This window comes from Leucopleurus acutus, assembly GCF_964270905.1.
Source record: "Leucopleurus acutus genome assembly, chromosome: 10".
Lineage (NCBI taxonomy): Eukaryota > Metazoa > Chordata > Mammalia > Artiodactyla > Delphinidae > Leucopleurus > Leucopleurus acutus.
The window spans coordinates 83950948-83976943 of record NC_139153.1 but is presented as its reverse complement, the minus strand read 5'-3'; the positions used below and the strand labels follow the sequence as shown (position 1 = coordinate 83976943).

Below are 25996 nucleotides of genomic sequence, written 5' to 3'. Positions count from 1 at the left end.
ACAAGGTGGTTTGGAAATGAGAGAGACAGCACGCAAAAACTAGGTGAGAAGCTGAAGTATTAGAATAGTGGTATTGTGGAACAGAGCAGTGGTCAGATGAGGAGACAGTATAAAGTAAGGATCCTATGAAACTGGTGACTAGATACGGGCAAGGAAGAAGAGAGACCAGCACTTCCTTAATTGCTGTTGTTAACTTTCCTGTAAGCTACCTAGGGTATGGAGGGAGGAATTTCTGATACACACTCAGTAGTTAGCCATGAATACAAAACATTAAAAAGCTGAACGCCTGATATGATTAACTTGCATCTTTAAAGTCGATTTGGAACCAAAAACTTTTGGGATTTCTGGTGGGGAAATCGGGTCAGAAGATAAGAGCGATCTGGAGTGGGGAGCTTTATTCTAAGGAGAAACAGAGGGTTTTCCAATGCAGCCAAAAGCACTGTGACTCGGCTCACACTGAACAATGTCTTCAAAATAATCTCCGTCCTTGCACGGAGCCCACATCTAAGCGCTCAGCGTGGGCCCTCTTCTGCGAGCCCTGCAGGTGGCTCCCGCGGAGGCCAGCTGCCGTCCCTGTCCTCGCACGTCCGGACGCCTAGGCCATTCCTCGGGAACCCGGGTAGGGAAGGAGGCGCGTGAGTGCGAAGACCACCGCGGGGGTAAGAGCCTCAGAGCTCTGCGCTTTGGCTGTGCTCCCGGAATTTTATGGTGACCGTTGTGTGCTCCAGTTCCCCTTATCAAGGCTGCGAGGGCCACTCCTAGAACCACCGGATGGGGTCCCGCGACCACCCCAGACGCCATCTTCCCGCTTCCCCGGGGGCGCTCTGAAGCAAGATCGGCCAAAGAGCTGATCCTACATCTGAGAACTACAATTCCCAGAAACCGCGGAGACTCGCAGTCGTCACAGCGCCCAGACTCCATTTCCCAGAAGTCTTAGGACCAATTCCCATCCTCACTGAAAACCTTATGTGACGTAATCGACTTTCTGCTGAAGATTCTAAAGGCTGGCGGGGTGGGCGGTGCCACGCAACGTGATGTGGCGATACCACTGGGCCTCGTTTCTGGATGGTCTCCTAGCCTGAATCTCTGTCACTTCTTTTTCTAAAAAATTGATAAATCAGAGTGAAGCTTCCACCCTTTTCCGTTTTATTCATTTAACATGTGTTTTCCGTGCCTACTATGTATTAATCCGCTTTTCTGATTTGTGGACTGTGAGATTGAAGATGAGTCACTTTCTTCGCTAAATATTAATTCAGCTCCGTTGAAGAGGCCACGATCCTTCCTCAACATTCTCCCTGCCGCCCAACCCATCACCCTGACACACACACACACACACAGGCACACACGCTGAAAAGCATAAAGGGATGAAAAGCAAAAAATAAATACTGGTCCCATCACTCAGATAATCCCTGGACATATTAGTAAATGTTCTTTCAGACTTTTTTTCTTCTTCTTATATCTGTGTATCTGCATATGCTAGATATGGAGATGGATTGTGTGTACACGTTTATACATAACAAAAAGTTATAGTTTATACGTAACAAAGGATTTACTATATACATTCATCTTGAACTTTCCCCATGTTAATATTTTCCAAAATAATTTTTAATGGTACTGTCAAAGAACTAATCCTGTCCCTGTATAAGCATTTCTTTTCAGGCTTCCTAAACACCAGTGATTTTATTTAGAACCGCTAACAAATGCTTCAGTTTGCTGTTGTCAACACAACTTTAAAAATTACTGTTAATTTTATTAGTTGTGATAATGATATTATGGTTATGTTTAAAAGGAAGAAAAAGTCCTACTGGCTAAAAGATACATACTGACGAGACAAATGATGTCTGGGTCTAACTTTAAAATATTCCAGGAATAAATAAAAGGGGAGTCAGGGAGGGATTGCTAAACAAGACTGGCAAATGTTGATTATTGTTTAATCTGGGTGAAGAATACACTGAAGTTCACTTTTCTATTTTGTGTCTATTTGAAATTTTCTGTAATAATTTTTTTTTTTAATGTATACCAGCATTCCTCTTGGAGCAGTGTGGCCAGCTAATTCCTTCCAACCTCATGTTCAAGTCATCATTTGACCACTGCCCAAATGAAGAATTTTCACTTCCATTGTCATCTCTGTGATGCTGACTGATTCCTTTTCCTGGGACCCATCTTCTGACTAGTTTTTTCACAGTACATCTGAAAGTAAAGTAAGTCTCAACTCTTTACAGAACACTCCTTTTACCTTCATGCTCTCCTGCATCTTAGTGTCCTCCTGATCTCCTATGTACATGACTTTGTTATCTGGCTTATAGTTTTCTGCTGTATTTCACGTCTCATTTCATTCTGAGTGACATCATGACAGAGTAACTGCTCAGTAAACATTTGTTGAATCAATTAATGTCCACGTGGATGAATCACCCAGCAAACATTCTGCCTTTTATCTGGAACCCTGGGGTCTTGGCAGGCAGGAATCCCCGCGCTTGTGGGTAATGCAGCATCTGCTGCCCGTGCTTTTCCTCTCCCACCGGTGAATCTTATCCTTCCCTTTTTAATTCCTGTTCCAGAAGTCCTCCTCCGCCTCTGCTTTTACAAGGTGCCTGCCATCTGCTCCCCACGCACAACCTTCTGTCCTTCACACTTTCCACGCCCACCACTTAGCTTCTATCCATCCCAACATTGTCAGAGACACCATTTCTTTCTGCCTCCTTTAGGACTTTGCTCTCACACTCTTTCCACTTTTCAATCTCTCCTTTTCTAGTGACTCATTTCATTATCACTTTAAACAAGTCTAGTATGTCTCTCCTATTTAAAAACATCCTCATTAAATTCACATACTGCTTTAGCCACCAAGCTAATTCTCCCCTAGAACTTCCAGAAGGAGTGTGAACCAGCCAACACCTTGAGTTTGGCCTAGTGAAACTGATTTCAGACTTCTGGACTCCAGAACTGTGAAAAGAAGTCTGTTGTTTTAAGGCACCAAGTTCGTGGTAATTCATTATAGCAGCCATAGGAAATGAATACATTCTTCTTTTGCTCTTGCTCTTTCAGGCTCAGGGGTGGTAATGTTTTCCTGCAATTGTTAGACGCCAGTGTTCCACTGTCCTTTGCTGGTTCCCTCTCTTGGCTAAATTTTCTTCAATTAAACTGCTTGAGTATGGCCCTTAGTTTCTGCCTGGGACTCTGCCTAGAGGTGAAGAAAAATATGGACCAAATAAAAAGTGGCCCCTGAAAATACTGTCCTTCACCAATAGACCCACTCCTTGTTTCCTGGTCTTCTTGGGCAATGCTGGGCCATTAGCCTCCCAGAACTGTGGTTCCAGATTTCTCCTGGCCCCAAAGTAATCTGCTCAGAACTACATTGCTCAGAGGCCTCAGTAATGATACATATTTTGGACCTGGACCTTGATCCTTCATGCTTTCTCAGTAGTCCAAGATCGAGATGAATGCCCCTGTGCAAGGGTGAGTTCATCCATGGCCCAGGCACCTGTCTGAGCCCATCTGAGGCAGAGGTGTGTCCAAGACAGGGTCTAGAATACAGGTCCCATCACACTGTGAGGTCATTCATATCAGTCCCCCTTTCCCTCCCCTCTCCACACCATCCTCTTGAGATGTAAACAAATCCAGAGAGAGGTAAACTTCTTTGACTTTCCTCTTGTCATATTGTTAGGGGAACCACTGACCGAAACTGCTCGTGCTGGCCAGGCCCTATAGTAACCACTTGCATGAGTTATCTTAAAACAGGAGGTCCTGGTAAGGAACTCGGAACTAACAAGCAACCTCCAGATAGTGATCACACATTCTTGGTGCTCTGCATTTGATCTGACGGTATCTATGAATAGATAAAACGAATGGAACAAAGTAGGATCTTCCATGGTTAATGACAAATTCCCAAATAAATTCTGTTCCCTCATATAGGAATCATAGTGGCAAAAGGACAAGAGTCTTTTTGTCCTTTTCAGGCAGACTCTGGTGTTCTCTATTTTGGGATCTCCTTTGAAACAGGAGGACCCTTCACCTGGATATACAAACTTCTTTTCCTTATACTGTGGGAGTGGCTCAGATTCCAACCAAAGCATATCCTATAACCTGAGATCCATTCCTCTCTGCTAGTGTCCACCTCTCTGCTATGGGATCAATAAAATTCCTACATAATGGAAGCCTTGAGAAATTAAAAAATACCAAGATGACATTTCTTCATAGATATTTCAAAACTACGACAGAAAAAAGTCCTGAGATTTAAATGGCTACTTTATCTCCTGAACTCTGTTCTTCACTGTCTGGCATCTTCTTTAAGGAGGTGACAAAATTCTGATGCAGGTCACTGGCATTTATATAAGCAAAAATGACTGAATTTTTTTTTTTTCACTTGAAGAAAGCTGCAGCACGCACTCCCCCAAATCTCCTTTGTGGGAAGAGTCTTGAACTCCTTTTATATAAATAATGATCAACTTCTGTGCTACCTCCTGTTCTCAGAGCTCCTATTCTCAAGGCCAGGCTAGGAAATTGTCAGTTACTCTTAAAAGAGCAGACCTGATAATTAGACTGTATCTAGAGAAAATATAAGGGCCCATCTCTTTATGGCTAGACCCATATTTATTTCTGGCTCAAATGTTATCTTGACCAGGGTTGCCACAAATGGCCATGCAGGCTGTGGGCTGCCCTTCTTCAGAAGTGTCACTCACACTGTCATCTGCTTGTGATATCAGGTGGCCAAGGAAAAGCAAGTAAAATGACCATTATTTTATACAGCCGTTTAATTTCTGTACTTTGGTAAGGAAACAAATTTGACCTTACCTCTCAAAGTTCATGAGAAACCAATTTACAAAACAAGGTAACAGTCAAAATTACATTATGTGTACATCCCCTTCAGTACATTATGTGTACTGAAGAGCTAATCTGTGAGCTTCTAGGAGGAGTCACAAGAAGCTACGAAGGAAATGAGTACTGAAATCTAATCCAGTTGTTCTTTCCAGGGTACACATTAGGAGTTTAAAAAAAGAACTGAAGCCAGGATCCCACTCCCTAGGCCAGTCACTGGGGGTGGGGTCTTGGCAACAGAATTTTATAAAGTTCCTTAAGTGATTCCACTATGTAACTGGGGTTAAATAACACAGGTTTAAGCTGTAGTAGAGGATCTATGTAGTTGTGATAAACTTCTAGAATGTTAAAACATACTAGGAGAGAAAATAGTAGGAAGGTTTAATACTTGTACTGACTTAAGCCATTATATATTACTGAATTATTAATTTGAGGGTACTTTACAATTCTTTTTATTAGGAACTGGTTACTTAAAGAACTTAAATGTGTTAGAACAGGAGCATGATAGATCTCCAGTCTAGTTACTGAAACATAAATGTTTTCTATTGGCAAAACATGCATAAATACATACATTCTAGATGCAACATAGCAAAATGTTGATGTACAATAATCCTATTCAAGAATATATTGTGAATATACAAAACCGAATATAAAACTCCAAACGACCTTTGAAATGACCTACTCCAAATCCCTCATTTCACAGAGGAAACTGAAGCTTAAAATGGCTGAATTTGCCAATGTCACAAAGTTGCTTAACAAAGTAATTGGCTTACTTCAGCCCAATGTACTTTCCATTCCACAGCATGACGGTGAAAAATAAAAATATTTTCGGCAGTTTCTCAATCCACCCTGATTCTTCTGTACTTAAAAGGACAAACTAGAGTAAATGCATCCCCTATGTTTATGACGTTCCTAGAAGAGTCATATGCCAGGGTGCAGTCTCTGATGTTTGTTGAGAGCAGAACGATATCTGAAGGCTTTTCCACAATCATTACATCCAAAGGGCTTCTCTCCTGAATGAATTCTCTGATGCTGAATGAGGTAAGTGCTCTGGCTGAAAGTCTTCCTGCATTCATTACAGTTGTAAGGCTTCTCTCCAGTATGAGTATTCTGATGTTCATTCAGATGAGTGCTCCGGCTAAAGGATTTGTCACATTCATTGCATTTATAGGGTTTCTCTCCAGTGTGAATTCGTTGATGCTGAGCCAGATGGGAGCTCTGGCTAAAGGCCTTTTCACACTTATTACACTGGTAGGGTTTTTCTTCTGTGTGAGTTTTTTGATGTTGAGCCAGAGATGAACAATGTCGAAAGGCTTTGCCACACTTGGCACACTCATAAGGCTTTGCTCCTGTGTGAATTCTCTTATGTTGCGTAAGGTGTATGTTCTGGTTGAAGGCTCGCCCACATTCATTACACTTGTAAGGTCTTTCTCCAGTATGTATTTTCCTATGCTGAATAAGGGATGAGCCATAACTGAAGGTTTTCCCACATTCGTGACACTGATAGGGTTTCTCACCAGTATGAATTCTTTCATGTTTAGCAAGAGATGAACTCCGAATAAAGGCTTTCCCACATTCCTTACATTCATAAGCTTTCTCTTGGGTATGAGTCTTCTGATGTTGATTAAGGTTTGAGAGATAACTGAAAGCCTTTCCACACTCATTGCATTCAAAGGGCTTTTCTCTGGTGTGAATTCTCCGATGCTGAGTAAGGGATGAGCAATAACTGAAAGCCTTTCCACATTCATTGCATTTGTAAGGTTTTTCTCCAGTATGAATTTTTAGATGTTGAGCAAGGGATGACCAGTAACTAAAGGATTTCCCACATTCAGCACAATCATAAGGTTTCTCCCCAGTATGTGTTTTCTGATGTTGAGTGAGGTTTGAGTGCTGACTGAAGGCTTTCCCACATTCATTGCATTCATATGGTTTTTCACCAGTATGAATCATATGATGACGTATAAATGTTGAGGGTCCATTGAAAGCTTTCCCACATTCATTACATTTATAGGTTTTCTCTCCAGTATGAATTTTTTGATGTTGAGTAAGGTGTGTGCTCCTGGTAAAGGTTTTATCACATTCGTCACATTTAAAAGGTTTTTCTCCTGTATGAATTTTCTGATGTTCCATAAAGTGGCCTCTCTGGCTAAAGGCTTTTCCACACTCATTACAAGTATATGGTTTCTCACCAGTGTGAATTCTCTGATGCTGAACAAGATGGGTCCTCTGACTAAAGGCTTTCCCACATTCATCACACTTATAGGGTTTCTCTCCAGTGTGAATTCTTTGATGTTGAGTAAGAGAAGGACCCTCAATGAAGCCTTTTCCACACTGATCGCATTTATATGGTTTATCTCCAGTATGAATTCTTTGATGGTTTATAAGGTTTTCACTCCGGCTGAAGGCTTTTTCACATTCATTACATTTGTAGGGTTTCTCTCCAGTATGTGTTCTCTGATGGCGAATAAGAGCTGAACAGTAACTAAAAGCTTTCCCACATTCATTGCACTTACAAGATTTCTCTTTTTTAACCGGCTTTAAATTCTGTTTGACGCTTGTTTTGGTAGAGGTCTCTTCTGGAGATACTTCTTTTTGTGTTAAAAGGTCTGAACTCACATTGATGCTTTTTTCAAAGTCATTATTTGCATGGTCTCTCTTCAAAGTAGGTATTGTCTTGTCAGTTATTTTTATTTCCCTTGGCAGGGCCTGTTCATTTGCCTGTTGCCTTTCTGGACTGCCTTCAGATTCCCCAGTTTCTAAGACATTGGAACCCCAAGGATCATCCCTTTTGTGCTTTTCTACTATTGCCTCTGGAGATGGCTCTTCTTCAGAAATGTCCAGCTCTGAGACTGAGATGCTATTTTCTGGTCTTGTCTCCCAGTCTGAAAGAGAAAATGTCAGTATTCTCTGAATTGAGGGAAAAAAAACAAACACAACAACAAAAGTGTTATTGTGGGAATGACCTAATGAAACTAAAAATAAAGCCCTCAGCAAATTCTGAGGATTTTCAAACACAGCCCTATTATTTGGGGAGAAATTTAGAAAGAGCTAAGGAGAACGAGAAATAAAATATGAGAGTAGCAAGAGAATGTCTAATTCAACTTCATAGATAATCTCTAAGAACCAGTAAGGGAACTCCATTTAAGTTGATAATAAATTTAGAAAGTGACCACAGAGATAGATAAGAGGAGACAGAGATGGACTGAATCTAAAGGAGGCAGTCTGAACTGGGATTCCTTGCCAGTGAACAGCAACAAAAAGTCTAAGAACCATGATTTCAAGACAGGATAAACACAAGACATGACTATGGCTCCATGATTTTTAGCCTAGAAAACGGACAAAATAGTCATATCACTGCTAGAAATGAGAAAGTTGTAAATAGTAGAGGAAGTAATTTAGGTGGAGGAAGATACCGAGTTCAACACTAGGCATTTTGAGAATTAGGAAGAGAAATGGAAGACTAAACTATAATGGTGTTTGTGGGGGTGGAAGATGCCAAAAGTAGCAGGATAACTAAAATGTTCAAATATAGGACAGAAAATATCAGCTCAAAAGAAGAAGGAAAATAGCTAAAGCCATAAGAATGTATGTTAAAAAAAGCAGCAATGGAGGAAAATCCTTGAGGATGTTTAGGGTAATGGGACGAATAAAATATACTAATGAAAGAAAGCAGTTTTTCAGCAAGCAAACAAAAGAATATAAGAAACACAGAAGCAAAGTTGTTAAAAAGAAAACGAGAACCAGAAAAGTACATAATCAGGACATAGAGTTACAGTACTCTACTGTCTACTCTGGGATAGTTTGTCTTTTGCCAAGACAAGAAAGATGACAGGGTAGTCAATGCTAGCAGATTCAGTAAAGAAAAAAAGGCTGTGTTTAAAACACCATTTCTTGGACTTCCCTGGTGGCGCAGTGGTTAAGAATCTGCCTGCCAATGCAGGGGACACGGGTTCTAGCCCTGGTCTGGGAAGATCCCACATGCCGTGAAGCAACTAACCCCATGAACCACAACTACTGAGCCCATGTGCCACAACTACTGAGCCTGTGCTCTAGAGCCCATGAGCCACAACTACTGAGCCCGTGTGCCACAACTACTGAAGCCCACGTGCCTAGAGCCTGTGCTCCACAACAAGAGAAGCCATTGCAATGAGAAGCCTGTGCACCACAACGAAGAGTAGCACCCACTCGCCGCAACTAGAGAAAGCCCACGTGCAGCAGTGGAGACCCAACGCAGCCAACTTAATAAATTAATTAATTTAAAATAAAATAAAATAAAACAGCATTTCTTTGGTTCCCCTGGTAACGGGAAGGTACAGCAGACCCCCAGAGAACCCTGAATCTCCTGTGCTGCCAGCCCAGTCATTGTCACCACCATTATCACTGCAAACATAAGAAGCAAGGCAGGGACCTAGAGCTGCCTACCATCCTCTCCATACCTGGTACCATGGGAAATGGTACAGCATGCATCAGCATGCAGAAGTGCAGGCAGCCTCACAACAGCAGTGCTTCTCCAGCAGGGACAAGACAATTAATGTAACACAAGTTTTGGGGAAAAGCCAATCAGTATAAGAAATGGATATGTTTTCATCAACAAAAATGACACTAAGGATATACTTGTACAGCAGATAGCCATAAAAAATAGCTCCTGGGAAGTACTTCACAGGGAAAAGGATATGGAGACCATAGAGTCGGATGCTGTTAAAGGCAAAAAGAGTGTGGGAGTGACTGATCTCTAGCTCAAGTTGGAGTTCCAGTTGAAAGCAATAAACATGCAACAGACTGTGACCAATATCATACACATTGTCATATTGTCCATGTACTAACCAAAAGAGTTACCAGAATATCAGAGGTGGGGTAATGAATGAAGGATTGGAGAAAATTCCAGAAAGCCAGACTGAACAGCACCATTCCTACTGCAGGAAGCAATTTTCACTTTACTATATGCAAAGTCGAAGAGCACTGACCACAATATTCAGACACCCATGTGCATGGAGAGGTAATAGAAGGTGCTGACATCCAGGTTGTAAAAGAACAACATAGACCAGTAAGACAGAATATATATCAGAATACAATCACAATTCTGCAGGGGCCAAGTCACCAAGACAGCCTAAAGAAGAGGATAGGAAAATGACGCAGACAAGGCCCAGGGCCAGTGGCCACCTCAGTGTAACTTTCCAAAAGTTAACAAACTATAAGCACAAGTTAATAAAGTTCTTATTTTTAAAAAATTAGTTTTCTAAAAAAAAAAATTAGTTTTCTAAATTGTGTTCCATGAAACCATCTTTTTTTTTTTTTTTTTTTTGGACACACCGCACAGCACGTGGGATCTTAGTTCCCTGACCAGGGATCAAATCCACGCCCCCCTGCATTGGAAGGGAGTAGTTTTAACCACTGGACTGCAAGGGCAGTCCCATGAAACCATCTTTTAAAAGAAAGATTTTAAAGGTGCAATATTAAAAAAAACCGGAATCACGGTTAGGAGGACGGGGGAAAGAAATGTTACGTTCTATGCACTCTGTTGGAAATTCATAATTCCCAACTACAAATTTAAAAAAAAAATTCTGAGTGGTCCTCCAGTAAGAAACCTGTTAAATTTTAGCTAATCCAGTACTTGCTAAATTTGAACATGGCATGCATTGTTTCTCCCCATAAAAAGGACCCCCTACTCCGACCTCATTAAATCTGGAGATATATTCCTTACCTAGAGTGACTAAATTTGTACATTTTTTCAGGGTCAGATCTTTGAAGAAGTCTCTCTGTGCAGTTTGGGAATTGATGGTTTACAAGGAAGTTATTCAAAATTTCAAGGGCAGTCCAATAAGTGATAGGGTCAGAAGCTACACAATGAGATTAAGACAGGAACAGGTGATGAAGAAATGACGGCTACAGGTATGGAACTCACTTTTGCACAGTTTGGTTGGGAAAGCAAGAAGGCAGACTGGATGGTAGCCAGAAAGATTAACAGTGTTGAGTGAAAGTATTTGGAATTTATTTCTGTTTGAAGGTACTGGGGGTGGAGGCTGTAGATCCAAAAAGAAAACTGTAAGGGTGAAAAGTGGGGTAATAATTATGAGACCAGGGCCCCAAAGGAGGCTGGGAAAGGAGGAATCCAGATTCCATGTTAAGAAGTTGCCTTTAGAAAAAAGCAAGAAGGATAATAACTCCTTTGAAAGGAGTACAAAGTTAGAATACATGTTGAGACATTTACTGTTTTGACAAAGCATAAGAGAGTCCAGGGCTTCCCTGGTGGTGCAGTGGTTGAGAGTCCGCCTGCCGATGCAGGGCACACGGGTTCGTGTCCCGGTCCAGGAGGATCCCACATGCCGCGGAGCGGCTGGGCCCGCGAGCCATGGCCGCTGGGCCTGCGCGTCCGGAACCTGTGCTCCACAACGGGAGAGGCCACAACAGTGAGAGGCCCGCGTACCGCAAAAAAAAAAGAGTCCAGATGCCTTCCCATTCTCCACAGGAGCCACTTTAAAGAGAAGTACATCTACATTTCAGATGTAAAATCCTCTCATCAGGCTGGTGGTTAGTGTCAATAACACTCACTTGCCGGGTATCCATAACTTACCTCCAAGGGCACCTACTGGAATGCTGGGCTCCACAATCCATGGCTCTGTTCCTTGCTCTAACTGGGAAATCACATCAGGTTTGGAAACTTGGAGTCCTGCTCATAGGGGTAAAAAAAGTTACCTGTCTGCACTGAGAGAAAAGTGCTGTATCAGACTTCAGTCTCATCACTTTGTCTTTAGAGGAAAGGATACATGGACATATCAGATGGAGTAAAGCATATAAAGCACATATAGCTTCCATGTTATACATTCCCAGATGTGGTATAACTTGGGAACTGATCTGGGTTCAGAAGAATTATTAGTTTGTCCTTCTAGTTGCTAGAGAGTAGAAACCTTTTCAAAACCTTTCAAAGTTTAGGAATCTTTGGTTCCTTAATGGCAAAACTCACCTAAGCACAAGAGCACCCTCCTCCTACACACCCCCAGATATTAACACAGAGAAGTCATCCTTACCTATAGAGACCAGATGTGTATAATTTTCCAATGTCACATCCCTGAATAAATCTCTCTGTACAGGATCCAGCTGTTTCCATTCTTCCTGGGTAAAGTCCACTATCACATCCTTGAAGGTCACTGATTCCTGAAATACCAGACATATTTCTGCTTAGCCATAAAGGATTTACCTCAGAAAGGGGTAAAGTTAGCAATACTGACAGAAGTAAGGCAAGCTCTGGGCTATCTGAAAAATGATTTTGATATTTCCTCCTTCGTAAAATGAATATAAAAACAAAACCTGACTCATAGGACTATTGCAAGAATTAAATAAGCAATGTTCAATATTAAATGCTTAATTTAAGGTCTAGAATATAACAAGTGCTCAGTCAATGTTGGCCACTGTTGTTGTTGTTATTGATCTTCATAATCATCATCATCATGATCTCTGTGTTCCAAGATATATCAAGTATTAAGAATATACCTATTAACATCAATAATATGTTTTACTATCTGTAAGTGCAAAAACAAAAATGTTTTTGAAAGAATTTGAGGAGGAGACTTACCCTACCACATTTCAAAATATACTAAGTAACATACCAAAATATACCGAAAGAAAAGATAAATTAGAACAGAGTGGTCTAGTATGGAATAAAACTCAATGAAAAACAGAGAAACCCAAAATATAGGCATGTTTATAAGAACTAAATGGGATTAAGCAACTTTCAAATTAGTTTTAAAAAGCTGGATTATTCACTAAATGGTGTCATAACAAATGCTGTCTATTTGAGAAAAGAAACTAAGGTGAGTTCCCTACTTCACAGCATACACAAAAATATCTGCTGGATTAGAGACTGAATTTTAAAGAAAAAGCAAAAATAAAATAGAATAAAAGACAGAAAAATAGTTTTATAAGCTTGATATGTGGAAGGCAAAAATTATAAGACAGAGAGACTGACACATAAAACCACATAAAAATGTAAAACTTCTGTAGAAAACCATAAATAAAATGCAATATTCTGAGTTGCTACAACTAATTAGCAGAAAAGATGAACAACCTACAACAATAACCAAAAAAGGCCGACAACCCCAACAGGCAATTCACCCAAACCATTGTTAACAAACCATGAAAAGATGCTCCACTCCAAGAAAAACATAATAAAACAATGAGATACCAGATTAGTGAACACTGCTTAAAGTGCTCATGTGTATTACGGTGGGAACAGGGCCCTAATGCAATCTATCAGGGGGCACTCTGCCAGGATCTATCAAAACTTTAAATACATATATCATTCAATCCAGATTTATAGCTTGTAGGAATTTATTCTTTAGAAACACCTCAGGGTGCAAAGACATATGTAAAAATTTCCTTGCAACATTGTGAGGGGAAAAAAAAAGCAAACTTAAATGTCTATTAATAGGATAGTGGTTAAAGAATTCATGGTACATCCATACTAAAGCAGCTTATGTAGACATTTTAAAAATAAAGTGTCTCTATATGTACTGATTAGGAAATATATATCATATTAAAAATAGCATACATGGTATTATCCCATTTTTATTTTTATGAATAGGAAAGTTTGTATGTAAATGCAGAGAAAAAGCTAAGAGAATACACTACCGAATATTATCAGTGCGACTGTTTAGTGGGACTCTTGAGGCAATGCAGGGGAACTTCCTACTTTTTCTTTATTTATTATGTATTTGAAACTGGGCAAGTGAGTTAATTTTGTTTCAAAATAGATAAATAAATTATTGGGACTTCTACTTCTAACCACGACAGAGCTACTGGACTAGCTCTCCCAGAGTAAACAACTGTAAAACTCAACAATATAACTGCAACAAGTGCTTTCGTATTTTTGAACAGCAGACAGAACAGAACTGTGATCCCTGAGAGAAGGGAGACAATCACATGAGCCCCACAGACCCTTCAGTTTCCTGCCTGGAGGCAGAAACTGAGCAAGACACAGTGGTCTCACTGAACTAAGGAAACAAAGGTGGCAGCTCAGCACTACAGAGGCAGGGAATTTGCAGGGTAGATACTAGAGAGAAGGGAGATACAAAGAGGAGGAGCTCCAAAACTCTGGTGTAAATACTATCTCCACAGGCCATATCAAGTTACCAATGTGACATAACTGAACCCAGAGTTAAGAAGACATACGCACAATCAGTTCCCACAAACAGTTCCAGCGCGCTTTAGGAGCAGCACAAGTTTAGCCTGTGAGGAAAGAGTTAAAGCAGCAAGTCCGGCTTGCCCAATCCTTGCTAATCTCCAGGGACACTTGGATCCATGTTTCTGAACCTTAAACAAGCTCTGAAAACTAATGTTTATATAGTCACCGATTGACGATGTTATTGTGTGCCTGGAGCACTGGGACAGGATGTACCAGACTGTCAGCATTGTTTAAAGTATACATGAAGATTTACGATGCACATGTGGTGCCTAGTTTGAGGTCTGCACCATGGCTGGTCAACAGCAAGTACACGCTGATGTATGTGATCAGCTCCCTTTAAGAACTCTGGACTGTGAGACTCAAGAAGACTTCCCTGGGTAGAGACATTTCTCTGTCTCTATGGACAACAGCTCTAGAGAAAGTACATCTGTGTGATCATCACACAAGGAGGACTTGGAAGCCTGCACCTGATTTCTTTGGATTCTTATAAATATCTTTGTCCTTCTGATGCGTTTTGAATCCTTTGTTGTAATGATCCCTATCCCTGAGTTATGCTGCTGGGTTGGGTGGGTCATCCTAGCAAATCACTGAACTAAAGTGTAGTCACAGACCCCATGAAACACAGTCCTAGAATAAGGCTACACTAGGTCAGCCCTAACAAAGCTTACAGTTCAAAACCAAACCTCAAAAGGATCAAGCTGTGGCCAAGATGGGATTAACAAGGACTGAATTTACCCTCCTGCATTAAAATAACCAACAAATTCCAGACAAAACATATGAAACAACAGTTTCCAAGGCACTGAATCTCAGATAACAAAGAACAGTGATCCCCAAGAATCAGTAAACAAATGAAGTGAGCCCTACAACTGCTCCAGCTTACTACCTTGAGAGTGTCCAGGCAGGGGTGCAGGGAAGGGGAACCCAGGAGCGACCAGCAGACTCCTTGAACTGAAGAGGTAATGCTGAGAGTTTGGGGAAGTCAAGGCGACTAGAGTTCACACAGAGTACTGTAGGGAAGAGAGCTACAGAGGAAAGAAGCAAGAACTGCAGAAACTCTCCTAACCCCTTCAGACCACATACATTTTTGTTGAGTCTCTGTTTTCCATGGTACTCATTTCACCTTTTAATATTTAGCAGTTATTTGGTCTATTCAGGTAAAGTATCAAGTTTTGTACTTCTTCTGCTCTCTCATCAGTGGCACATGGCAAGACGTAAGCAAGAAGTTAAGTGGTGAATATATTAGTTAAGCTGGAGAGGCAGAGCTAAGAAAAAAGTGGTTGGCAGATGGGAGCCCAGGATGAACTGCCAACATTGGTTTTCAGCTAAACATAACCCACAGCAAAAGAATACACAATCCCACTCTAACGACTGAAATGACATTTGAGGAAATCCCAACTTACCTGAAAACTAGCTGATGGGAGTGAAGTATGTCCCCCTTGGAGAAGGGCAGACTCTGGAGAAGACAGATCTAGGGGAGGAAAAAGAAACCACAATGAATCCTGTCCAAGTTAGCTGTTCCCAGCAATCCACAAAATCCACTTATTTTTCTATATGAAAACAGCAGGAACTATTTCTGCCATTTGAGAAGCCATTTCCTTCTCAAAATCCAAAAACAAAAAACAACGTAACTGCTGACTAGGACCCTCGTACTCTTATGGGTAGGCTTAGGAATTAAAGCATTACTTTAAGATTCACAATTTTGCCCCTAGATACTTACAGTCACATGGATCATACAACTCAATCTACATTCCTCATTAAGTGAGGCAAAATATTTCTGCTGCCTTCTCTGCTACATATAAAATATGAATTAATAATCAGATTACTTTCCAAAAGTCTTCCCATGCCCTTTGAAACGTTGCTATTAGTATAAATTACATATCACACCGACATATACTTATCTATATTACCTACCTACCACAGTGTCTAAACTTAAATACGCACAGTCAATACTAACTACTGGCAAGAATACACAGAGATTAGAACTTTTGTACATTGCTGTGGAAGTAAACATTTACCAATCATTTAGAAAAACTGTTTGGCAGTATATACCAAAGCTATACGTACACCTGCCCTATGACTCAGCAATCCCACTCCTGCACATATATCCAGAGAAATGAGGGGTTATGTCCACCAAAAGACTTGTACAAGACTGTTCACAGCAGGTTTATTTATAATATGCCCAGATTAGAAACAATCCAAATGTCTTTCAGCAGAATGGATAAACTGTGATATAGTCATACAATAGAATATTATCCCACAGTGTAAAAGAATGAGCTCTTGCTTTACCTAACAACACGGATGTATCTCATAAACAATACTGAGCAAAATAAGCCAAACACAAAAGAATGCATACTGGGACTTGCCTGGTGGCGCAGTGGTTAAGAATCCGCCTGCCAATGCAGGGGAGACGGGTTCGAGCCCTGGTCCTGGAAGATCCTACATGCCGCCGAGCAACTAAGCCCATGGGCTACAACTACTGAGCCTGTGTTCTAGAGCCCACACGCCACAACTACTGATGCCCATGCGCCGCAACAAGAGAAGCCACCGCAATGAGAAGCCCGCGCACCTCAACGAAGAGTAGCCTCTGCTCGCCACAACTAAAGAAAGCCCATGCACAGTGATGAAGACCCAACGAGCCAAAAATAAATAAATAAATAAATTTTTAAAGAAAAGAATGCGTACTGTATGAGTACATTTACAGGCATGCCTCGTTTTATTGTGCTTCACTTTATTTGCACTTCACAGATACCATGTTTGTTTTTACAAATTGAAGGCTTGTGCCAACCCTATGTCGAGCAAGGCTATCAGCACCATTTTTCCAACAGCATTTGCTCACTTCATGTCTCTGTGTCACATTTCGGTAGTTCTCGCAATATTTCAAACTTTTTATTATTACTATATTTGTAATGGTGATCTATGATCATTAATTTTTGATGCTACTACTATAAATTGCTGAAGGCTCAGAAGATGTTTAGCATTTTTTAGCAATAACATATAGTTTTAGATTAAGGTATATACTTTTTTTTTACACATAGTACTATTACACAATTAATAGACTACAGTATAGTGTAAACATAACTTTTATATGCGCTGGGAAACCAAGAAATTCATGAGATTCAGTTTATTTCAATATCTGATTTACTGCAGTGGTTGGAACTGAACCCACAATATCTCTGAGGTGTGCCTGTATATTAAGTACAAAAACTTAGACTAGTGGTTACCTCTGGAGGGTTACTGACTGAGCAGGCACACAAGAGAGACCTCTGGGGCATTAGAAACATTCCATATCTTAGTGTGCGTAGTGGTTACACTGGCATATAATATATAAAAATTAATCAACTGGTACGCTTAAGATCTGTGCACTTAATGTAGTAACTTACACATCAATAAACAAAACAGAAACAAACTTTGCTCTTGGGGAAGTCTATTCAGAGTAATGGTTGACGGGAAAGTCCGATTCTCAGAAAGTAGAGGAAGCAATAAAAGGAACTATTATTCCAGACTTAATTTGACCAGTAATGGAAAACTGTCTTGTAAAAGAAATCTTGAGAAGAAAATGAAGATGTTAGTTGGAGGAAAGTTGAGGAAATGTTGTACATAGGCAGACATGTACCCAAGACTTTAGGAAAATAGAATAAAGAGAAATGTCTTAGGTAAGATGATTTTGATTCCAAGTAACAGAAACCAACAAAACCAACAACAGTAACAGCTATAGAAACCAACTAAGTGCCTGGCAATAGTAAATGCTCAGTAAGTGTTACAAATATTACCATGACTATAAGGGACAGAGGCTCATGAAAGTTAATCCTAACTATATAATCGTGAAAAATCCCAAAAAGAAAAAAAAGGCAAAGCCTTAAAATGAAACCATTTGGGCTGATTTAATTCTGAGGAAGTTAGAATTAAAAAGAATATTTATGAAAGATATAAGGGGCAGAGAGCTGAGAAGGGGAGAAGTGATGTCATCAACATGGTGGAATAAGAATTTTCTACCATCTTCCCCACAAAAAAACACTGATTTAGACAATCATCCATGGTTGACAGTGTCTTTGTGGAAGTCCAGGAGTTTAGCACAGAAGTTCCAGCACACCACTGGAACAACAACAACAAAAAATCCAACACGGATGCATTGAAGAGGGTAAGAGGAACAGTTTCATTTTACCAGCATCACCCCCAAGGAGGTACAGCTCAGTGCCAAGGCAGCCTTCTTGGCCTGTGATTTCTCTCACGGGAAAAAGTGAATGCGTGTGAGTGCCCAGGTTCCCCAGCAGTATGGGACACCACCAAAGATACCCACTTCTTTCTCACCTCATCCAGAATACTGAGGTGTCCTAAGAGAATGAGGGGAAGAGAGCAGCTGGGAGAACAGCAGTCGTGGCACTTGGAGGGTATATCAAAGGAACATGGATCCTACTAACCACTTCACAGACTCAATCAGGAAGCCTGACAAAGGGCCACTGGTGATGCTTCACTTGTGGATCCTCCCAACTGCAATGCTCCATGCAACTCTCCTATACACCCTCCCCACAACCTATGGCCAGCTCTCTGTGCACACCCTAATGGTGGCAAGAGGAGCTTTTATAGATAGCTATGAACACACACAGAAAGCCAGCCTGACTCTGCATGATTTGGAGAAAGCTACCAAAAGCACCTGAGCATTAGCACCACCAAGGAAAAGCAAAGGTGAAGCTGTTAGCACCCAGCCTGGCTTTGCAGGATTAAGAGAAGGCATACAATCTTAAGAATCCCCCTCAAGAGGGAACAAAAAGCATGGAGCAGATGTATGCATAGAAGATCTGAGAAAGCCTCAGAATCCCTAACAGAATTGCTGATGGAGGATATTTCTCTCCCAAAGCCAATCAGTAAAGACAGGAGGAGGTGATTTCATCAGTGGTGTTTCTATACACTAAAAAGGAAATATCTGCAAAAGAAAAAAAGAAAATAATCCCATTTAGAACAGCATCAAAAACAATAAAAGACTTAGAAATAACTTTCACCAAGGAGATGAAAGATCTGTGGAATGAAAACTATAAGTCATTGATGAAAGAATTTGAAGAAGGCACAAATAAATGGAAAGACATCCTGTGTTCATGGATGAGAAGAATTTCTATTGTTAAACTGTCCATACTACTCAAAGTCATCTATAGATTAAATGTAATCCCTATCAAAATTCCAATGGCATTTTTCACGGAAATAGAAAAAAAATTCTAAAATTTGTATGTAATCGAAAAAGACCCCTAAAAGCCAAAGCAATCCTGACAAAGAAAAACAAAGCTGGAGGCATCAAACTATATTATAAAGCTACAGCAATCAAAACAATATGGTACTGTCATAAAATAGACACAGATACCAATGGAACAGAATTGAGAGCCCAGAAATAAAGTCTCCTATATATGATCAACTAATATTTGACAAGGGACCAAAAATACTTAATGGGGAAAGGACAGTCTCTTCAACAAATGGTGGTGGGAAAACTGGATAATCACATACAAAAGAAGGAAACAGAATCCTTATCTTACACCAATCATGAAAATTAACTTGAAATGGATTAAAGATTTAAACAAGACCTAAAACTGTAAAACTCCTAGAAAACAGGAGGAAAAAGCTACTTGACATCGGTCTTGGCAATGATCTTTTCAATATGACACCAAAAAAACACAAGCAACAAAAGGAAAAAGCAACAAATGGGACTACATCAAACGAAAAACCTTCTTCACAGCTAAAGAAAGCATCAACAGAATGAAAAGATAAGCTATGGAATAGGAGAAAATATTTGCAAATCATATATCTGATAAGAGGTTAATATCCAAAGTGTATAAGGAACTCATACAACTCAACGGCATAAAAACAAATAATCCAGTTTAAAAATGGGCAGAGAACCTGAATAGATATTTTTCCAAGGAAGACATACAAATGGCCAGTGTATATGAAAAGGTCCTTGATATCACTAATCATCAGGGACATGCAAATCAAAACCACAATGAGATATCACCTCAGACCTGTTAGAATGAATATTATCAAAAAGACAAGAGATAAGTGTTGGTGAGCATGTGGAGAAAAAGGAAACTTTGTCCACTGTTGGTGGGAATGTAAATTGATATAGCCACTATGGAAATATAAATATATACCACATTTTCTTTATCCATTCATCCACTGATGGACACTTAGGTTGCTTTTATGTCTTGGCTCTTCTAAATAATGCTGCAATGAACATGGAGGTGCAGATATCTGAGATAGTGATTTCATTTCCTTTGGATACATACCCAGAAGTGGGATTGCTGAATCATATGGTAGTTCTAGTTTTGATTTCTTAAGGAATCTCCATATTGTTTTTTATAGTGGGTAAACCAATTTACATTCCCACAAATAGTGGGAATGTACACACACATACACATATATAATGCAATATTATTCAGTCATAAAACGGAAGGAAATCCTGTCATTTGGGATAACATGGATGGACTCTGAAGGCATTATGCTAAGTGAAATAAGAAAGAGGAAGACAAATACTGCATGATCTCATATGTGGAATCTAAAAGGTCCGAACACAGAAACAAAGAGCAGAATGAGGGTTTTCAGGGGCTGGAGGGTGGGGGAAATGGGGAGATTTTGGATAAAGGGTACAAACTTTAAGTTACAAATAAGTTCTGGAGATCTAACGTACAGTATGGTAATTATTGTTAACAATACGGTATTATACACTTGCAAGTTGCTAAGAGAATAAATCTTAAACATTCTCATCACACACACACCCCACCAAATATGTGTGGTGACCAATGTGGTTAACTAACCTTATTGTGGTAATCATTTTGCAATATATAGGTGGGTCAAATCATAACACTGGACAACTTAAACTTACACAATGTCAGGGTCAATTATATCTCAATAAAGCTGGAAAAAACTTCTCAGCAAAATTTTGTAGCTTTCAGTGTAGAGATCTTGCATATTTTTGTTGGTTTATATTCTTGTTTCATATTTTGGATGCTATTATAAAGGGAATTATTATTTTTATTACAATTTCCAATTGTTCATAGAATGAAACAGTTGATTTTTTCATCAAACTTTTTGTTTTGAGATAATTGTAGATACACATGCAGTTGTGAGAAATAAAACAGAGATTCTTTGTATCTTTAGAAAAAAAGAGCTGAGAACAAATATAAGGTATAGCTCAAACCTAAATAAATAATGTTAAGATTTCTAATGATATTAAACAAATCCGAGAAAAAGGACTGTATGATAGCAGCTAGCTTAAACCAAACCTGACTGCATAGCCATACCTACAGAATGTAAAGACAATGACAATGCAGAAAGAAGTCTACAGTGACATATCACAGGGCTCTGTCCTTACCCTGACCTGTTGAATGACATATAGGAAGAAAGAGAAGGAATATTCATTAAATATGCTAGTGACATAAAGTTGGAAAGAACAGTTAAAACACTGAATAACCAAGTTAATATTAATTATTCTGACAAGCTGGAACACTTGGCCAAAAAATGTGAACAATCATAATAAATGTGAAGTCCTGACATTAAGGATAAAAACCAAGTCTATTATACAAGGATGACATAAATCTAGTTCACAGCAGTTTATGTAAAAAAGATCTAGGACTAACAGCATAATATCGCTGATTTTTTAAAAAGCAAATACAATCTGATACTAAACAGCAGAAATATCCAAATCAAAAGAAATAGTATGTCACACTTTAAGGTATTTTTCAAAGTACATCTAAATGACTGTTTAGTTTTAGGCAATGCATTTTAAGAAGCATGCTATCATGCAGTAGAGTTTTTAGAGAAGAGGTCTAGATATATCGCATGGAGACCCATCAAAGGAACTGAGGCTTTTTTGCTTTGAGAAGAAAAAGAATCTGTGAGTAGGAGTTGTAACAGCTGAATTCACATATCTGAAGGGCAGCAATGTTAAAGAGAGAGCAGTCTCTTGCTTTTGGGGACTAAGAACTAAGATCAACACAGAAGTTACAGGGAAAGGCACTTCTGCCTCATATAAGGAACTAAAAAAAGAAAACACCAACAAGAGAATAGTCTGCACCCAAAATGGAGCTTAATGCCACAATTGTTCAGGCATAGGCTTAACAGATGGTCATCCGCCAAGGATATTTCAGAACTGATTCTTACATTGAAGAGATGATTACCAAGATTTTTTCTGACTGTAAGATTATCATTCTAATTTTTAATGAATAGAAATCATGTGAGGGTCACAGACATTCTGAATCATTACTCCTTTTCATTCCCCAATCCCAAAGCCAAGCAGAATTAACTCTTCCTCCAAGTCTCTCCCTATAATGTAAATAAGAATCTCTCCCTATGATGTAATTGTTTCTTTTCTCGATCGTCATATAAGGTTCCCTCCTTCCACTTCTTCCAGCTCTGTCAAGTATTCAATCTTCATGTCATGGCTGTTCTTTTGCCCCCTTTATCCCACTCTCTCCCAAGTCGTCCCCACTACCTTCCATCTCAGGTGCTCATCCCGTTCCTCTTGAAATCTGGACACCAGGGTTTCCCAAGCAGCGTCCCTCCAGTGGGGTCCTCTCTCTGGAGCCCAGATGTCCGGCACGAGTCTGTGCCCTTACACACAGCGAAGCTGGCTGCCCTAAAAGACACAAGATGGGGTCAGCGGCAACCGTCATAAAATCACACCTCAAGAGTTTTGCACAGTGGCCAAGAGGTCCTTGGAAAAGAGAAGTGCCCGGAGAGAACAGTAAAGAGGCATGTGGCACTCCCGCTGAACAAAAACAGAATGGAGATCGAGTACGCAAGTTCGGCCCCAGATTCCAAAAGACCCCTGGCGCCTACCCTAGAATCTGGGCAGAGGCGCCCACCTACTCGGACGGTTACCTCGGTGCACACTTGTGGGTTCACACCCCCGCGGGCTCAAGAAGACACACCTGTTGCGGAGCGGAAAGGCTGGAAGGTGGACAAACAGGGCGGGGCTCGGCTCGCGTCCTTCCTCCTAGGCCGGAACAAAAGAACAAAGCCCTCCCAGGGATCGGGGCGGAATAGTCCCACACTAAAGGAGGAGAGGGGAGCCCCCTTCGAGGACTCCCCAGCTCCCTCTCGCAGAGGCCGCTTCAAGCGGAGAGAGAGAGGGGTGACGTCACGCGGCCAGAGGGGCTGGCGGTTGCCATAGTGATACCTGGGCTTCCCTCCCGCTAGAGCGATTTTCGCACTCTGATCCCGGGTCCAGAAGCTCTGGGACAATCACCAAACCTAGTGAAGGGAGCCGAAGTAGCTGGACTTTCCCCCTCGCCAAGCTCTTTTCACGCCTACAGCCGGCTTCAACGGCCACTTCCGCTGGTGGGAGAAGAGAACACCCACCCCCCACCCGCTCGCTAGCGTTAAACCGCGCCCCGCGGACACATAGGACTACGATTCCCAGAGTGCTCCACGACGCTAAACTCCATTTCCCAGAAGAAAGCCAACGTATGAAATCCAGTGGAGCGGGGACGAGTGTTGTACCCGCTAGTCGTTTGTTCGTACACGTCTCAGGTAAAAGTATGCGTTAGAGCAGTGACTCTCAAGCGTGTGTCACCGGACTGATTTTAAGAATACACATTAACACACATATATAATTTAAAAACGCAAACAAACATTTCACAATGCATAACTTGCCTTTATTACCTGTCCTGCATTGTATTTAGTGTTCTATCCCTTTGTTTAAAAAATTCTGGTCGTGACCCATTATATTGACGCTCAACCACGACTCTCAAATGGAGCCCAACGCCAGTCTGTCGGTGTGTTCTTGGGAGAAAAGAATCCAACAGAAGTAGGTAAGTTTCTGTATTTTTAAATGTGTGGCCCAAGCACTTTACTGTGCTTCAGTGCATCTCCATATTTGTATAGTGGGGCTAAGGTCAAGTCACTCAGCCTGTTGACTGACAAAACACTAAACTTGGAAATCAGGAAGACATGGCCTAAGTGAAACAGGAATGAAAGCTGTGAGAGAACAGTCTGAAATAAAAACACTATATGAAAAGGGATTAAAACACGTGCAAGCATATTTAAAATGCAGGAACATAACTAGAATCGTACTGGAGAAGAACTGAATTGATGCTATGGAAAAGTGAATCAGTTATGTATAGGATATTCTTTTAAAGCTGCATGGTTCAAAAGAAAAAGGTGAATGAAATAGAAGAAAGTGATAGATATAAAGGACAGAGGATGGAAAGCCAACATGTGGATGATTGCCCATCAGGAAGGAGAGACCACATGAAATCAGCTATCATTTAACACTTTCTATGTGCCAGACAGTGTTCTAAGTGCTTTACACCTGACTTATTTAATTCTTAAAACAATCTAATGAAGTTGTTCATTATTATTCTTTCTTTACTACAAAGGAAACTAAGGCACAGATGAGTTGAGTAACCTGCCCAAGGTGACATAACCAATAAATGGGGAAGCTAAGACTTGAATGTAGTACTTTGGTCCCAAGCTCCCACTTTTAATCTTTAACACTAGAATCCCTAGTAAAGAGATGAACAATTTCCTAAGTTTAAGAAAGAATGCATCTCTCATTCACTGCTAGTGGGAGTGCAAGATGTCCTAGTTTAGAGGACAGTTTGGCAGCTTCTTTCGAAACTAAGCACACTCCTACAACATGATCCAGCAATTGTACTCCTAGGTAATTACCTAAATGAGTTGAAAACTCATGCGCACACGAAAACCTAATTGCCGAAACTTGGAAGCAACCAAGATGTTCTTCAATAGGCGAATGGCTAAACTGCGGTACATCCATACAATGTAATATTATTCAGCAATGAAAAGAAATGAACAATCAAGCTACCAAAAGAACTCCACAAAGGAAAATTAAATGCAAATTGCTGAGTGAAAGAAGCTAATGTGAAAAGGCTACATACTGTACAATTCGAACTATATAACATTCTGGAAAAGTCAAAACTATGGAGACAGCAAAGATCAGTGGTTGCTAGGGGTTTGGGGAAGGGAAGGAGGGATGAATGGTTGTAGCACAGGGGATTTTTAGGGCAGTGAAATTATTTTGTATGATATTGTAATGGTGGCTCTATGTCATTATACATTTGTCAAACCCCATAGAATGTCAGACACACAGAGTGAACCCTTAATATAAACTATGGTCTTTAGTCAATAATAATTTATCAATATTTGCTCATCAGTTGTAACAAATGCACCGTACTAATGCAAGAATGTTAATAGGGAAAACTAGGGGGAGGGGCAGTGGTGAGAGCATATGGAGTTTTTCTGTAAACCTAAAACTTTTTAAAAAGTGTATTAATTTTAAAAATATGTAAATGTTAAAGGTGCTTCTCTTAAGGTCTCAGCAGGAAATGAGGGATGTGTAGTTAGAAACTGGAAGAAAACTGATTCTTGTTGTAAAGTGGCAGAACTTGGCTGAATTGTGTTCTACAGTTGGGTGAAAAACAACTTGTAAGCAATGAACTTGAATATTTAGCTGAGGAGATTTCCAAGCAAAGAGTGGAAAGTGCATCCTGGTTTCTGTGTGCTATTTATAGCAAAATATGTGAGGAGAGAGGCAAATTGAGAAAGGAACTGTTAAGCAAAAGGAGCCATTTTTTGATCGTTTGGAAAATTTTCACCTACACCTTATACAAACGAGGCTTTCAATACAAATTGAAATACATATGTATTGAAAAAACATATATATATGTAAAATTTCTGTCCTCAGTGACTTCTCTTTGTAGTTTTAGCAACTGGGTGTACACATTAAAAAAAGTAAGCAACCATAGCAAGCAGCATATAGATACTTCCTGAGTGTATATGCAAAATATTGAGTACCTACTATGTGCCGAACACTAATAAGAAACACTCTCTGCATATAAGGTATAATCTAGTGAATAAAAGTCAAAGTTTCTTGAGTTTTTACTTGGCTCCTAGCTCTAGGTACTTTACTTGAATCAACTCATTTAATTAACTCTGGTTACCAAATAGAGAACAGAAAAGGATGGAAATTCACAGAAAACGCATAGGTTAATAATTTAAGATACAACTCTA

The 25996-nt window shown here is 40.1% G+C and overlaps 1 protein-coding gene across 1 annotated transcript; it reads right to left on the bottom strand.

Moving 5' to 3' along the window:
* Window positions 1–5349: 5349 nt before the first annotated feature.
* ZNF184 (zinc finger protein 184) lies at window positions 5350–23186 on the bottom strand. The gene is made up of 6 exons (XM_082847845.1): window positions 22897–23186; window positions 22458–22601; window positions 15391–15458; window positions 11838–11964; window positions 11384–11479; window positions 5350–7694 (listed from the first exon to the last, which is right to left on the bottom strand). Exons 2-6 carry the CDS (start codon window positions 22462–22464, stop codon window positions 5734–5736), a joined length of 2259 nt encoding a protein of 752 aa, XP_082703971.1. The 5' UTR covers window positions 22465–22601; window positions 22897–23186; the 3' UTR covers window positions 5350–5733.
* Between the last annotated feature and the right edge of the window lie 2810 nt (window positions 23187–25996).

Coding starts and splice junctions, on each gene's coding strand:
- ZNF184 (XM_082847845.1), bottom strand. Junction 11,965..15,390: donor TCCCATCAGCTAGTTTTCAG/GTAAGTTGGGAT, acceptor CTGGTATTTCAG/GAATCAGTGACCTTCAAGGA. Junction 11,480..11,837: donor TACACATCTGGTCTCTATAG/GTAAGGATGACT, acceptor CCCTATGAGCAG/GACTCCAAGTTTCCAAACCT.